At 47.6% G+C, this 17,394-nt stretch overlaps 1 protein-coding gene across 1 annotated transcript; it reads right to left on the bottom strand.

Moving 5' to 3' along the window:
* Positions 1-5,376: 5,376 nt before the first annotated feature.
* LOC144719048 (exosome complex component MTR3-like) lies at positions 5,377-6,911 on the bottom strand. Its single transcript, XM_078594801.1, has one exon. It carries the CDS (start codon positions 6,767-6,769, stop codon positions 5,804-5,806), a length of 966 nt encoding a protein of 321 aa, XP_078450927.1. The 5' UTR covers positions 6,770-6,911; the 3' UTR covers positions 5,377-5,803.
* Positions 6,912-17,394: the final 10,483 nt, after the last annotated feature.

Genomic DNA, 17,394 nt, shown 5'->3' on the forward strand with positions numbered 1-17,394 from the left:
CACACAGCAGCGTATCGCAGCTGATGACAAGATAATGCCGCTCGACTGATTTGGAGATTGACCTCCGCTTCCAAACCGGACCTGTGCATAAAGCACACTGCCCAGGTTTGAAAACTGCCCTATGACTCATATAGGGAGTTGGATGACACAAAGTACCCAGGAAAGGGCTTAGTTTTGGTGGAGTTGATCGGCCACTCCAGGTTCAGCAGTAAAGCCTCCAACTCCTCAGAGTGAGCAACAACTACCAGATCATCAGCATTCATAACATGATCGTCCAATAGGGAGCCATCTCTTGACCGCACTCGGGTATCGATCTGCCTGCCTCCCATTGTATCTGTACCAAAAAGAAATTCCTTTGGTACAGCCATGGAAAGCTTCTCGAACTACATGGTTAAAAAAAATGTTAAATAATATAGCACCCCAAGGAGAACGTTCTGACCCACCAAAAAGAGCTTTATAGTTCATCGGATTTCTCTAGCATAAATACATATTTCTCCTGTATAAATATTCAGATTTTGAACAGGGAATGGATGTGACTCCAGACGACACCCAGCCCAACAGGGACGGGGCCTCGTGTATAACCCCGCCCATTCGTATGACGTCATACGCAGATGAAATTTCGGTTAGAATATAGCATTCGTGTGTACGCTATGACGTTTTACATTACACTGATCGCCCCACATATGTACGTGATGACGTAATTACGTTTGAAGTGAAATTGCGTTGTGAAACGTGCTCACGTGTGTGCGTGATAACATAATTATGCTTTCTTTTCACTTGTTTTGGAAATTGATCCATTCCCAAAGGGTAAAAGGTCGAGCACATATTTCGCAAAACAAAGCGCATAAAACAGTAAATAGTCCAGAGGTGTGGACTCGAGTCATGTGACTTGGACTCGAGTCAGACTCGAGTCATGAATTTGATGACTTGCGACTCGACTTGGACTTGCATAACAATGACTTTGTCCCACCTCTGGTAAATACGTTGTCGTTTTTATTTTCATCCATTAATTTCACAGGTTGGAGGCGATCCATAAATGACGTCACGCACCTAGGGGGGGGGGGTCAAAAATTTATGACGATGTGTGACGAGGGGGGGGGGTGAGAAATGTGACGTCACATCAAAATGCGCAACTTTAAATACATATAGACAACACGTTCTACTTGATTAAATATACTTTTGATAAATGTTTTCTCCTACAACATCAGAATGCAGCCCCACATTAAATACGCACTACAATGATAATAGTTTAAAGCGATTTGAAGCATGTTATATTTTGAGGGGGGGGGGGGGCAGAGCTTTGTGACGTCATATTTGAGGGGGGGTGCTGACTTTGTGTGACGCCGTGTAACGAGGGGGGGGGGGGGGGTCAAAAATCGTCCAAAATCGCGTGACGTCATTTATGGACGGCCCCTTGTACCTTTTTTGGGGTCTGCACATTTTCTACTGTTAACCTACCTCTGTTTATGAAAGCTGTGCAGTTTACTGTAAAACAAGTTCAACACAAAGAACAGTACCAGATATCGGTAGAAATCGATGTTTGCCACCCGAACACAGATGTCAAGTCCCTGGACAGGAAACAACCCTCGTGGATGGGTGGCTGAGTGGGTGATTAAGTGGGTGAATTATCGAGTGACTTTGCAAATTAATTCGTGAATCAATGCGCCAGGGAGTGGGTGTGAGTGAGTGGGTAATGTGTTACCCACCTTTTGCAAAGGGGCCGTCCATAAATGACGTCACGCGATTTTGGACAATTTTTGACCCCCCCCCCCCCCCGAGTCACACGGCGTCACAAAAAGTCAGACCCCCCCCTCAAATATGACATCACAAAGCTCTGCCCCCCCCCCAAATAAAACATGCTTCAAATCGCTTTAAACTATTGTCATTGTAGTGCGTATTTAATGTAGCGCTGCACTCTGATGTTGTAGGAGAAAACATTTATTAAAAAGTCTATTTACTGGTAATTAAGTAGAACGTGTTGTTTATATTTTTTAAAGTTGCGCATTTTGATGTGACGTCACATTTCTCAACACACCCCCCCCCTCGTCACATATCGTCACAAATGTCTGACCCCCCCCCCCCTAAGTGCGTGACGTCATTTATGGACGGCCCCAAAGACTATCAAAACTACGCGGTGCCGAGCACAATGCTGTCCTGCAGTTCAACACAATGCCACCAGATCTCGGTAGAATGTCTACCATCCGAATACAAACGCCAGCACCCAACCACAGAGGTGACAACCCACCACACACAGCATGGAGCAAAGTCTAACGTGATTACGTCACTACGTAGAAGCGGCGTTGCCGGATTGAGACCCGTGACGTAGTGTCCCCGGCGAGGCGCGGACAGTCCACGGCAGTTACAGATTATGACGTAATAACACGCGATCTAATTGCGCAATCACAGTGATACGCGTGATACATGACAACCCCGCGACGTCACTTGATTAGTCACAAACATCAAATGTGACGTTTATGATTAATGACGTTGACGTCATCGCGTGAACTTTACGTCATTGGGGCGATTGAGGCCACGGTGACGTGCCGATGTGAATATTTTGAGACTTGGCCCATGTGCAGATGTTGACACGGCTGTATCGTCACGTTACACACGCGACTATTTACGGTAGAGGAATGTAATACTATGAGAATAGGTTTTACCCTTTCTGGCAATAAAAATAGGTGTTAAGATTTGTATTTAAAGCTTTCGTGACTGCAGGGATTCATATTCTTGGTTCTTTCGGTAAAGGCACGTAGAAGGGAAATAATAAAATAATAAACAAAAAATATTATTTCCCTTCTACGTGACTTTACCGAAAGAACCAAGAATATAGGTGTTAAGATGTTAAAACACCAAACTGAAACATTTTACAAGGAATCACGTCTGCATTACCCATATATTACCAGAAATGTGTGGTTAATGCAGACATGATTCCTTCCAAAAAGTTTAAGTTTGGTGTTTTAACATCTTAATACCTGTTTTATTGCCAGAAAGGGTAAAACCTATTCTGATATTTTGATACCGGCAAGGGAGGTCCCATGATAATGCAATACTGTAACTTTGTTATTATATTTCCCGTTTCAATCCGTTAACCTTTGCACGTGTATTTAATGGGATTCATCTGTCCAGACATGCCCTGCTGGGAATACAACAATTGCCCTTCTTCCTAAAAAAGGGCAATTGCCCGAAACGTCGCCTATTATATACTTTTTCTTTTTGGGAAGTGTTTTTGGCAAATGTGTTGAGGGGCCGTCCATAAATGACGTCACGCGATTTTGGACGATTTTTGACCCCCCCCCCCATCGTCACAGGGCGTCACAAAAAGTCAGACCCCCCCTCAAATATGACGTCACAAAGCTCTGCCCCCCCTCAAATAAACCATGCTTCAAATCGCTTTAAACTATTGTCATTGTAGTGCGTATTTAATGTGCCGCTGCACTCTGATGTTGCAGGAGAAAACATTTATTAAAACGTCTATTTAATTAAGTAGACCCTGTTGTCTATATTTATTTAAAGTTGCGCATTTTGATGTGACGTCACATTTCTCAAACCCCCCCCTCGTCACAAATGTTTGACCTCCCCCCCCCTAGGTGCGTGACGTCATTTATGGACGGCCCCTGAGTTGTGCACCAGACAACAACAAATGCAAATACAGTACAAAGGTTCCCTCTCCTGGTTGAATGAAGATTGAGACATACATTAGTACTAAAGTATGTCTCTATAAGACATACATTAGTACTAAAGTATGTCTCTATAAGTATGTCTCAATAAAAAACACATTATCAACCACACGTTATCTGCCCGAGCCAATGATGGATATTCCACATTCCCATGACGGAAGCTAGTATATTCTTCAGACAAAACACATTCGCGTTGCGTTCTCCCAAATAAACTACACATTCAACCAGGGCTTAATTTATACCGGTGATGTCAAGGACACGGCTACGTAAAATGTCAATTTAAGATTCCAAGAACACAGGATGAGATGTTACTATCCTTTGTGCAAGCACAAAGGATAGTAACATCAAGCACAGTGAGCCTGGTGAAATTTGGGGAGCGCGTCGTCAGTAGTGTATTCAACAATTACAAAACCGCCCCTGTATCACCCGAGTTAGCCACCCAGTAAACATGGAACTTTTGGTTGAACCACATGCCAACAACGTTGCATGTTTATTGGGTAAGTTGATCAAGCTGCTCATGGTAATTGGCACAGCTGATCATGATGATGATATAATTGAAGATGCTGCCTATTATTTAGCCAACTTCTTGTTTTAATAAATGTGATATGAATAAAGGCTATTTCCCAAAACGTCGCCTCATAATTTTCCTTTAAAGGCCAGTGTTATATCAATAAACGTGCCAAGTTTTGTGTGATTTGTGCTTGTCCACCACTGCTGATGCAATTGCTGAAAACTGATTACGATGCTGCAAAAGCAATGTATTTTCTAATGGCAATTATGATTTTGCGAATGTAGCTGCTTCTGCCGATTATATTTGGTCTTGATGATGACGATGTTGATTCTGATTATATGGTATAAGGGCTGCGGCTACCAACAAAAGGCACGATTCCAGTTTTAATATTAAAGGGTCAAGAAACTTCTTCAAATGAGCGAGGTTATAAGAACTAGGGATACCCAGACGAAGAGCGGCATGGGGTGGAATGCGTGTGGGTGGCTCTCCCCTAGGTGCAATCGGCCTCAAAATGAGAACGACCTTCAGCGTTGATGTATTTACGTATCAATGTGAGTAGTGTGTGTTTAAATGTATGGGTGCGTGTGTCGGGGGAGTTTGAGATTAGAGAACTTCGCTACCAACCCAGAAATCCGAGTTCAATTCCCGCCCATGGCCAACACCAGTGACAATTATTTGAACCGGTCCTGGGCCTCAAAGAGGTCTACTCAGCCTTAAATGAGTGCCTGGTACCCTGTGTAAACATCAGCACTGGGGAGATTTACACGGAAAAAAACACCACCTACAATGGCATTGCACATAGTTTGCATAGCAACTAAGTTCAGCGAATAGTGGAACAACGCGCGTGTCCATAATTAATATCTCATTCGAGAACCAAACATCCCATCTCCTGGCTTTGACATTCCTCGAAGAAACTGGCGGAATCATCAACCGCATCAGAACATGCATGAACAGCCCGATGCGCATATCTCCTTCATGAATGTGAAAGTCATGCCGACTGTGGGGCCAAGCAACCCCAAACTATTGACCATATAGTAATCCACGGTCGTCTTTTTCTCTCCTTCACGAACTCTCGTTGAAACCCTCTTGCCGTGGTGAACAGACCACGACAAGGGCTGGGAGTTCAGCTTTTGAGAGTATTGCTGCCATGCGCGAGAATGAAGCGCGACACAAATATACCGTTCGTTAACAACTCAATTTGACTTTTATTTCATTCTTTACAAAAGAAAAACCCGTGACTGGCAGAATCCTCACTTGGAAAACTTTACAGAATAAGGCGAACTGACCCCGTGTGTCAATTACGATCCTAGTTCAGCGATTGGTAAAGAATTGCAACTGCAAAATGAAATAACGGCGAACAATACAACTGTAATGCAAACATATAATTGACCCCATGGTCTGGACACGCTGCACCGAGACAGAGTTCAGGTTCATCTTCTTGGTTCTTTCGGAAAAGTCACGTAGAAGGGAAATAATAAAATAAGTAATCCTTAATGATTTATTTTAGTATTTCCCTTCTACGTGACTTTACCGAAAGAACCAAGAAGATGAATCCCTGCAGTCACGAAAGCTTTAAATCGAACAGAGTTCAGGTTGTGGCGGGGTCGCGACCTCAGGGCTCGCTCTCCTCGGGGGGTACCCCCGCTTCGCTGCCCGCGTCCCCGGGTGGCCCAACCGGTGGCCCACCCAGTGGCCCACCCAGTGGCCCAGCTGGCCCCTCTGGGGCCCGCACCGAGCGCCGCACGGCCCTGAGCAGACATTGCTGGAGCAGCGGGTAGAGACGCTGAGCGCCATCCACCACCTCCCGAACGGCCTCCCGCAAGACCTGCTCGTCCCACTCTCCCTGGCACACCAGGCCCGAGACCTGGTCCAGCGACGGCAGCAGGGCCACCGTCAGGCCCCCGTGCTGCTCCGCCTTGACCGAGGGGGCCCCCTCCCCCGGGGCCGGCTCCCCATACCGCCCGTACTCCTCTGCGGCGCTGGGGTCGAGCAGCAGCACGGCACCGGCTTGCCGCGCGGAGCAGCCCACGGCCAGGTCGTACATCTCGATGCCCGCGTCGGCGAGGGCGAGGGAGGCCGCCGTGACGGCCGCGCCGAGGGCCCCGCCGTCGTCCTCCAGCACCGTGACGAAGACGTCGATCTGCGCCTTGGGGTAGCGGTGGAGGCGCACGGCGGCCTCCAGGGCCTGCACCACGGCCAGGGCGGCCTCGCGCTCGTCGCCGCCGGGAGGCCGCGCCTCGCAGCGCCGCGCGCCCGCGAACGGCGCCACCCTGAAGTCGCAGTAGAGGCGGCCTCTCATACTGAAGTCTTCCCTGCGTAAAACCTCCCTGGGTCCGTGCACGGCGCACAGCACCTTGGTGTTCTTCGCCTCCACGTACGCAGAGCCCTTGGCCTGGCTCAGCAGCCCGGCACGCGCGAACGAGGCCCGCAGCTCGTCCGGAGCGCGCCCGTCGGCCCGCTTGCCTCGGCCGTCGAGCAGAGCCCGGGGGGCCGCAACGACTTGGGCCGCAGGAGCGCAGAAGAGAAGCGGCGACTGGGAGTCCTCGGGGCCCTGCAGCCTCCTCGTGTCGAAGGGCATCGTGAGAGTCTCGAGGCGAGCGGCTCAGCAGCTGCCCGGGGGGGTTGCAGGACGACGCGAGTGGGACGCGGAACCACGTGTTTGGTGGCGCGCAGTGGCACTGCTACACCACGTGGTGGCGCGCAGTGCCACTGCTACGCCACGTGGTGGCGTAGCAGTGGCACTGCTACGCCACCACGTGGTAGCGCTCTGCGAGCTGAGGATTCCGTAAAGTCACGTATAAGATAAAATAATAAATTAAATACAGTAATAGCATACGACGTTTCGATTGCAACACAAGCAATCATCATCAGGTTGCTTGTGTTGCAATCGAAACGTTGTATGCTATTATTTAATTTATTTATTTTTCTTTATACGTGACTTTACCGAAAGAGCCATAGAGTAATTCCTGCAGTCACGAAAGCTCTAAAATTAAGACTGAGGATTCCGATCTGCAGAGTCGTAAGCCGAATTCTTCGAAGTGGAAGAAGAACATCGCCACAAACGACATTGAGACGATGATAATATAAGGATGGGGTTTTACCCGTTTTGGCAATAAAACAGTTGCGTTAAGATGTTCGAACACCAAATCGATGCCTTTTGCAAGGCATCCAGGCTGCATTAACCACACGTACTTGTGACAAAACATGCAAATAAACGTGCTCTAATAATATATATGCGTTGGCTTTGAGACTGATTGGCCTACACCAGAGACTACCTTCTGTATCCCTTTGTCTTGCCAGAGTCAGACCAGAGAACGCCAACAGGCAAACAGTACAAAGATAATGCAAGTATCGGAGCCCTTATAGCTCGGATCTGTAACTGTTTCAATACTTGGGGTAGCGGTGGAGATATTTGGATAGTAGCCAGATACGTCCTTATATCTCCCTGGTCTCTGTGTGTGCTATAAAGAAGGGACATTGCCCGAAACGTCACCGATTACAAACGTTTAGTTATTTTTTTATACCATAATTATTAACAAATGTATTCAGTTGTTATTTGTGGTTGTGCACCACTGCCAACGCAATTATCACCAAATAATGTATTTCAAGCCAATGCATTTCACGAGCCAGTGGGGGGTGGCACGTGCCCCCCCCCCCACTGATCCGATCAAAATCCCTAATTTCGATCGGATCATTGGGGTGTATTAGTAATAAATCGGCATTTTGCGACCCCCACTAATATGTGTAGCATATTACGTGCCAGGGACTCTATGAGATGGTAGGACAATAGTCTGAGTCCATAATTGGCAATAAGTAACGACAAAGCTGTTATAAGTGACTCAGAATTGTGCGTAGTTGCGTATACAGTCCACGACTTCCCTGAAGACATTCACCTTCAGCGAGCGCGATTCCGATCACAATGCGGTTCGAATTCGACCATCGATCGATGGCTGAGCCATCGCCGCACACGCGTCCAATACAAAGCAAGGGACAATTCCTTACTTAGGAACAACTCCTCTATCATTTTTCATTGCTGGAGGGGTTGCCCCCCCTACCTGAAAATATTGGCTCCGCCATTGGTACCAATTATTTTATATATCAGACTCATCCAGGATGTAAATGTAGGTCGCGGAGTTTTTTTGTTTTTGAAAAAGGTATTCTAATAATAATAACATCCAAACATTTCGTAATGTGCCGTTAAGGCGCGGAGACCGGTTATTCCTCTCTTGCAGCATCTAAGTCAACAAGAATGTTCCAACCTGTAATACAGGCACTTTATTCATGCAAAGTCTGACTGAATCTTCTGACGTGGCACTGTGAATCGAAACCGGTCCAGAGTTTGCTTGAATTTCAATCAATGCTGCTGAAAAGATTCAATCCTAGCAGGCCGCATGGTGAAGACCAGGGCTGAATTTCATCTGGAGCTGACCGGGACCGAGCTCTGGAAAATATTTCACATCCCCCTCCGATTATGACACCGGCAGAGGGGAGCGGTGGGTCTGGTGGATGAGGAGCCCTGGTGAAGGATGGCCAGTGATGATGATTTTCTTGTTTGTTGATGATGATTATGTTGGCAATGGTAAATAATGATGACGAAGGTTAATGATGGCTGTGAGTGATTATAAATACTGAACTATATTAAAAGATGAGCACATTGTTCTTTTTTAAGGATGATGACGATGTTATTATTGATTATGAATACTGTACAATGCTATTAATTCTTATACTCTACGATGTTACTAATGATGCTGATTAATACGATATTATTATAATTGATGACTACGATGTTACTAATGATGATTCAATTATCAATACGATGTTTTAAATTAAGATTAATACTACGTTACAAACGACGATTACGGATACGATGTTATTCATGATGATGATTAATGCGATGTTACTCATCATGATTACGAATACGATTATATTATTGATTATGAGTATCAATTACGGCGAAGGCTGATGATGCCCCCCCCCCCCGTCTCCCCAAGGAAGCGAGTGATCCCCACCCGTGACGTCACTGCGTACGTGCACGTGCGCACATCGCTCACATCCCCGCATCATCATCACCACCACCACCACCACCGTGCGTACAATTCCATATTCCCGCGACGAGGGCCAGGACGCCCGTACGATGGCCACCGATTGACGTGCCACAAAATGTTGATCATCGTCCAACGTATACAATTTTGAATTCGTATCGCGTCGAAAATGCGACCACATCCCGAGACGCTGTGCGGAAACGGTGGCCGTATTTGTGTAAGAGGGAGCCGCAATCATTGCAGAGGGAACGGATTGCCCTTGAAACCCATCTCTCCTATCGTAGCCACACCCTACCCCGACTGCCACTCCCTGCCCCCCCCCCGCTACGACCAGACCAACAACCCCTATCACTACTATTTAGATTATTGGGCTGATTTAAATGTCCACATGAGCTATCATTTGTGGCCAGGTTGCTTTTGAAAAGGAAGCTAATATCTCAGTGGGCTTTACCTGGTAACATAAAGAAAGATCTAGTTTTATTTGTGTTTTTGAAAAGTTATTTGCTTACATTTTTTTGCGCTCTAATCGTGTTTTTGTATTGTTTGTTGTTGAAACGTTCTGACCCGCCCCTATCGGACACCTGTGAAAAAGGGCGTCATAGCTCATCGGATTCCTCCGGTATAAAATCCATATTCTGATTATATCACGACCCATATCACTATCCCTCTCACTACCCCGATCACTACTCCTGCTGGTATTTTCCCCAGCTACGATCCTTAACCACTGCAACCTGTTCTCCTATCACCACAACTACACCACACCATTTTTAATAACCTCACTCTTTATTTCAACCACTATGTTACGTGCAATTTTATAGATGTTGTAAAGCGCCTTGGAATAAAGCGCGACATAACTCCATATACGATAGCCTATTGAGTCTTGAATTAAAGATAATAAAACATATTTAATTATACTGGAGGGATCCGATTAGCTATAAAGCTCCTTTTATCACAGATGTCCAGTAGAAGGGAGTCAACAGCACGGTTTGTAGGTGGGAGAAACGGAGTTTCGGACCATTGGGTGCAGCAGAGGAAAAAGAAACGAGGCCGATTTTGATACCGCTAATACCATTCAGCCGCATATCCAATAAGTTAAAATTTTAATCTTACCAGATCAGTGCCACTTACTCTCCCTCCTCTATCCGGCGAGTAATGCTAGTTACATGACAAAGCCAACAATTCCTCATCTGCAGGAGGAGCACACTTAATGTGCCCAGATATTCAGAGTTTAATTCGCTTCTGGTCTCACACACATACACGTTTACACGCGCACAAAGATGCTGGGACACGTGATGTTATCCAACCTGCATGTCACCCGACCTCCTTTGTCTCCCCAGTGCTTAATGTTCGCACGCCGTACAAGGTATACACATTTGAGGCTGCGTCGACCTAGGAGCGGCCCAAACACCCGGTTCAGATATCGCTCGCCCGTGCTGTTAGCCGAGGCCGGGAATCGAACTCAGGTTCATGTTACCAGGTCCGAAGCGCAATGATGCTCATCACTGCACCACCGCTCCGCGAGAGAATGCCCTACACACGAGACGCGCAGACTGAGTGGAGCCATGCGCACACAGATAAAGGCAAAGATCCCCCGTATAGCCTTCACGAACTGTTGGGGCAAGTGCTGTCAGCGAGCACCGCTGAAGGTCGGAACGGCACACGGTGGGGGGGTAGGTGGCCAGCCAGCACCACGCCCGACCGCCTTTGTCTCTCACAGATAAAACACACACACATACGGACACATACACAATGACATTTACATACAGTACTGCATACACATACAAAGTCAAAGTTCCCCCTGTAACCATGACAGACAGCTGGGGCTAGTGCGGTGAGCGAAAACCTATTAGCGCGCACGATGAAGTGGTGTGGCGAGAAACCACTCCTGGTCATCTTTGTCTCCCCAGTGCTGTTTACATATCGCATCGGGTACTCATTCTAGGCTGAGTCGACCTAGGTTGAAACATACGTACACAAATACAGCCCCCCTATGTATACAGCAAGTGCTGTTAACCAGTAGCACCTACGAAAGCGTGCACGGCACACCACGCCCGACCGCCTTTGTCTCCCCAGTGGCGATGCTTATACATCTCACCAAGTACTCATTTGAGGTTAAGTCGACCTAGGGGAGGCCCAGATAATCGTCACCGGTGTTGGTGGTGGCAGTGAGCGAGAATCGACCTTGAATTGGCCACCGTCAGTGCGTATAGGCTGGGCGAGGCTTACTTTGGCAGCAGAGGGCAGTGTAGCCACAAATTTCCCTCTTTTAAGTGGCCTGGATCGGTGGTAGCGCAGTGCGCTAACCACCTGCGCCACCGCTCCCTCACCACACAAAGCCCGTGTAGCCTCAATAGACTCTCGGGGCAAGTGCTGTTAGCGAGAAGCACTCATGAAGGCCGGCACGGCACACGAGGGGGTGGGTGGCCAGCAACCACGCCCGGCCGCCTTTGTCTCCCCAGTGGCGATGTTTACATATTGCGCCAGGTACTCGTTTGAGGCTGAGTCGACATAAGGGAGACCCAGCTACTGGTTCAGATGTCACCGGTGTTGGCCTGCGAGTGGGAATCCCACTCGGGGTAGCCGTGTTCGTAGCTCAGCGCGCTAACCACTGCGCCACTACTCCCTCGCAACACACCCCACCCCCACCGAGAGAATGACCTACAAACATGAGACGCACAGACTGGGAGGAGCCAGAACTTCAATTACACAAGCCAACACGCACGCCCACATCAACACACACACACATATACACAAAGGTGTCCCGGGTAGCCACACACAGCCTGTAGGGGAGAGTGCTGTTAGCGAGCACCTGTTAAGGGTTGGCACGGCGAACGACATTGGTGGGGGTGGACAAAGTCACGCCCGGCCGCTGTTGTCTCCCCCACCGTATCAGTGACTCATTTAAGGCTGGGTCGACCTAGGGGTGCCCTGCCAGGAACCGCTTCAGATAAACAACACCGTGTAAAGGTGAAATCGGCCTTGGTCAGGTATCGAACTGTGAAGGTTGGGTTGGTAGCGTACTGACGTGAGCAATTGCGCTATCACGACCCAACACGAACGCGTGGAACCACGTGCACGTGAGCATGTGTGGTTCGTATGGGGAGCGGTCGTGCAGTGGTTAGCGCACTGCGCTAAGAACCCGGCCACTTGAACTGCTGGGGCCTCCCCTAGGTCGACTCAGCCTTAAATGAGTACTTGGTGCGTTGTGTAAATATCAGGATTGGGGAGACAAAGGCGGTCGGGCGGGCGTCGGTCTGCCCCACCTTATAACCTCGCGTTTCGTATCGTGCCGGATTTAATAGGTGCAAGCTTACAGCACTCGCCCCAACAGTGTTCAAGGCTATACGGGGGATTTTTGTGGTTGGTGTGTACGTGCAGTGATGTTGCTCGGGCCATTGGGAGCCACAAGCAGCCATTACTTGTGGAGCCTCCCCTTTCATTTTACAACCTCCCATTGAAATGACAGAAAGCGATTTAGCCAAAAACTAGAGTTCTAGCGAGATTCAAGAAGAGATGCGTACTGACAGATTCGACGTAAATGTAGTGGGATCACAGAGATGTACAGGGTGGTCCCGATGTATTGTGACCCTCCGTTTAATTATTTAAAACGTAATATTTTAAGCATAAATGAATATACAAAGAAAAACAAATAGGGGTCGATTAATTGGTGGCGGTGGGGGCACAAGACATCTGGATCACCCTTTAGACAAGAGACGAAGATGTCGTGAGATAAGAGATGCATAGACAAGATAAGGGATAATAATTATGCTTTTTCATATGTTAATTTAATTACGTGTATTAGGATCTGAATTCCAGCTGATATTTTTTATTCACGATTCCGCCGGACCCATTGATCTTCTCGGGGCCATGCGCATTTTGTTGGTTGATTTGCTTCACGCCACGCGTCGCGACTGTCTGCTGTGTACGTGCGAACACTCCCAACACGTGCGCGCACACGTACACAGCTCGTAGGGGGAGCAGTGCACAATGCGCAATTGTGTGCCGCGGGCACCTCGGCCACCCTGGGTCCGATTCCGAGCCACCGCTATCATCAGATCAGTCGTGATATCAGTTCAAGTTCATTGATTAGGTATAGCCCTGTGAGCCATTCGGCTCTTGAATCGGGTGCAACCGCAACAAACAAAAAACAAAAACATGAACAAAAAAACATCTTAAAGTGAATATGTGACTAAGTGCAAACAGAAAATCCAAGAAAAGACAGCAAAATATTGCAGAAAAAAACACCGTAAACCAACGCTGTGTGCAAAAATCCCAGTGGGATGCAAGTCAAACAACAACAACAGCCTGTACAACATGGTGCGGCGTGTAAACATCAACACTCGGGGAGACTGGGGCGGCCGGGCGTTGGCGTTGACCATGCGACCCCAGTGCTCGCCTCAATCATTCGTATTGGCTGATGTGGATGCAGAGCAACAACTACAATTTCACATTCAGGTGATCAAGCCATAGGACCGCGTCTGGAGCAACCGGAGTGGTATCGCCGTGATGTCTCCTTCGTATTTGAGGATCGGGGCATTGCGTCGTTATACGTTGCCCGCTCCGTTCTGGATGACCACAGTTGCACACTACTGGAGAAGATGTTGTTTCTTTCACTTGCCATTTGCGCATCAGGTGTCCGCATCTACTGCCACGGTTTGTGCAGTGGATGCGATTTAGGATGGACCGTGAGCTATGTGCAGGATCAAACCCAGGCAAGGGAATCAACGTAACAGGCGCTCACTAACGGCCCTTTTCCCAGAACTTTGCGAAAGTTTATACGGGATGATCTTTGCTCTTTTGCCGGTCAATGTGAACGCGTATTTCCTGTGCGTGGGTGTGAACGCGGTCGCGTACACGTGCTTGGTGAGTGTTGCCAACAACATCTGCGTGAGTAATCGTGAGTTTTATTACAGGAAATCACAGATCATCCAAGTTTCCTAGAGTTATGGTTCGAACACGACCCCCCTTTATTTAACCCCCCCCACCGCCGAACGCAGCTGTTTTAAAAGTCGCTCTTCACAATCGTGTTTGTTTTGTTTGAATTATCTTGAGCAAGAAGATCAAGTACGTGTACCGTATTCTCCCCCAGTGTAAGACGCTCTGGAAATTGAGCGATGTGTCAATAAGACGCGTGTCAATACAATTGATACAATTATGTTCATAAAGACACACACACACCTACCACACACACACACAAGGGATTGTAATAGGCACCCCCTAACGTTTGCTTTAAAATACAGAGAGGTGGGAAAGAAAAGTGGCCTCATAATTCAGAGAATGCTGCATGTACTGTATAGTTGTTCTTATAGTAACGGACTACATTTGAATTCCATTTTACTGACGTCTGAAATACATGCTCATATTGTGCCCGCACTAAAATACCCGAATACAAACCAGGAAAGGACATCGTGTGGAGAAGTGCCGCTAGCTGGCGCCTATTAAGGTCAACACTTTACACGTGGACACGCGCGAGATAGGGGTGCAAGCAGAGAGTGGTGGGTCCGGTTAAAAACCCCACTAACGCCTCCGTCTCACCCACCCAGTTATGATGCTCACACACACGACCACAAAAAGACTACGCCACCACTTTACAATTGTACAATTAGATCGAGTTAACCTCGGAGATGGCCAAGTTGACTCAGATTGCAACTTGGCACACGTATACACGTTACACGTATACAAACACGTGCTGTTGTATGTCTATACAATTAAGTGTTGTTAGCAAGGATGAAAGCCGACACGCCATGAGAGATGGTGGTGGGTTGGCCAGAGCCACGCCCGACCGCTTTTGTCTCCCAAGTGCTGATGTTTTACACACCGCACCAGATTCTCATTTATGGCCGAGTCTACCTAGGGTAGGCACAGGACCGGTTCAAATATTCTTCACTGTTGTTGACCGTGAGCGGGAATTGAACTCCTGTTGCTAACCATAACACCACCATATAACTATAGGATGGGCAATCCTAGACTTATGAACATTATTCGTTCCTGAGACTCGTTCCTAAATCAAACGGTTCGTAAGTATACAGTGTATTGTACACACACACCGGTACGTGTGTATGTGCACGTGTGCAACACGTATGCTGGGTACGTATTTTGCCATATGCGTATATTTTAATACTGTGCCACTAAATCTGTTACCGTGTTTACAGATCATAGGCCGATGTGGTTTTGCTCAGAACTTTAACAATCGTACGTCGAATAATATCATGATTATTACAGACTGTAGTATTGATTTGCGTCATATATATATCACCAGGAGAAAGCCCTGTAATGAGATTTGGCACGCGATAACAAATCGATCAAAATTACAGATTCATACGTGCTTGTATGTGAATTTACAGGTACGTGATTATGTCTACACAGTCCTTATTTCAATCCACTGCTTGTTGAGAGTTTTCGACCCCAGGTCCTTGCGGGGGTGGGTCATGGGGGTTGTTTGACCATACTTGACCACGCCGATCATTGTGGGTTTGGTGGAGTGTACAGGTTGTCCACAGAGTCCCTTTGCACGATGAGGGAGGGGGCTCTGGTGCGCATTATGCCCTCGCAGTTATGGGATCTTTGAGTTGGGATTTCAGTAGACGATGGATCGATAATTCCTTTTGGAGAATTATCAAGAAGAGTGTCTCACGTTTGACATGTATAAATACTGTATTGAGGAACTCACAACAGCTATCCGGAACTGCGTTGTGTAATACGCAGCCATCCACTTGGAGGAAATGGTCAAGAAGAATTTGGGCACGATGTCAGCTTCGTACTGAGAATAGATGGCAGCACACGGAGCTGTTCGAACGGAATTTTTCATTATATTTTGTTCATGCAAAACATGGCTACTTTGTAGCCATCCTGTGTATTATGATGTCTCTATGGGAATCACTCGGCCTCCAGAGGCTCCCATAAGCGCATGCAGCATCACAATGTCGTGAATCGGATTCTGGCGCAGACTCGAGCTCATGCATCGTTCGTAAAGAAAATCGTTACAGGAACTTAGCTATCGAGTGTGCAGGAGATGTAACTGCACGGGGAACCCTTGGGGCTTTCTTTGAGTTTATGGGTCTCTGTGTGAGAATATGTGTCTGTGAGTTTGTGTGAATCTATAGATCTCTCAGTGAGTCTATGGGTTTCTTGATGCGTCTATGAGTCTCTGTGTGCGTCTATGGATTTCTGTATGAGTCTATGGGTCTCTGTGCGAGTCTATACGATGCCGTGTGAGTCTATGGTTCTCTATGTGAGTCTATGGGTCTCTATATGAGTCTATGGGTCTCTCTGCGAGTCTATGAGTCTCTCTGCGAGTCTATGAGTCTCTGTGCGAGTCTAAATGTTGATTACACCGCGCTCCACCACTGGACTATGAATTTTTAAATCTAGGTTGAAAACTCATTTCTTTAGAACTGCTTTTGTGTTTAGTCTGCTCTTCTTCCCCCGCTCCTCTGATTAGCGCGGTTAGCTACTTACGGTGCGAAAGAAGTTCAACATAAAAAGTACTGCGCGTTAGAGTGTGGGGCAAGCACGTTGCAGGACATTTCATCACCAGCATCCTGTACTACGTAACCAACGCTTGGTGCAGCAAACTCACCCACTTACCACGTCACGGAGTTCTTATAAAACAATAACAAAGGGTTAAATTGATGCACAGAGTGCATAACGTGTGTAAACACATTATACAACGTAACAATATAATATCGAAACACGAGCCCACGTATTCTGTAACCTCTCTAGAGAAGAGGTGGGAGTGAGGGATGTGGCGGGGGGGGGAGGCGGTGGGGGCGATTCCCGGTGAAGATTATTATTGAACCGGTTCTGAACCTCCCACCCAGGTCCTCTCAGCCTCAAATGAGTACCTGGTGCGGTGTGTGAACAAAGGAGGTCGGGCGTTGTGCTGGCCACCCATCTCCTTGTGTGCCGTCCCGGCCTTCACATGCGCTCGTTAACAGCACTTGACTGAAAAGTCTGTTAACGCTACACGGGGTATCTTTGTATTTATGTTTGAGACTCCGTGGTGGGGAGCGGTGGCGCAGTGGTTAGCGCACTGCGCTACGAACCCGTCGACCCGAGTTCCATCCCCACTCGCGACGGATTAGTCGCGAATATCTGAACCGGTCCTCGGCCTCTTTTAGGTCGACTCAACTTAAAACGAGTGCGGTGTGTAAACATCGCC

This window comes from Lampetra planeri, chromosome 5 (genome assembly GCF_965212315.1).
Source record: "Lampetra planeri chromosome 5, kcLamPlan1.2.h2, whole genome shotgun sequence".
NCBI lineage: Eukaryota > Metazoa > Chordata > Hyperoartia > Petromyzontiformes > Petromyzontidae > Lampetra > Lampetra planeri.

Coding starts and splice junctions, on each gene's coding strand:
- LOC144719048 (XM_078594801.1), bottom strand. CDS start 6,769: ATGCCCTTCGACACGAGGAGGCTGCAGGGCCCCGAGGACTCCCAGTCG.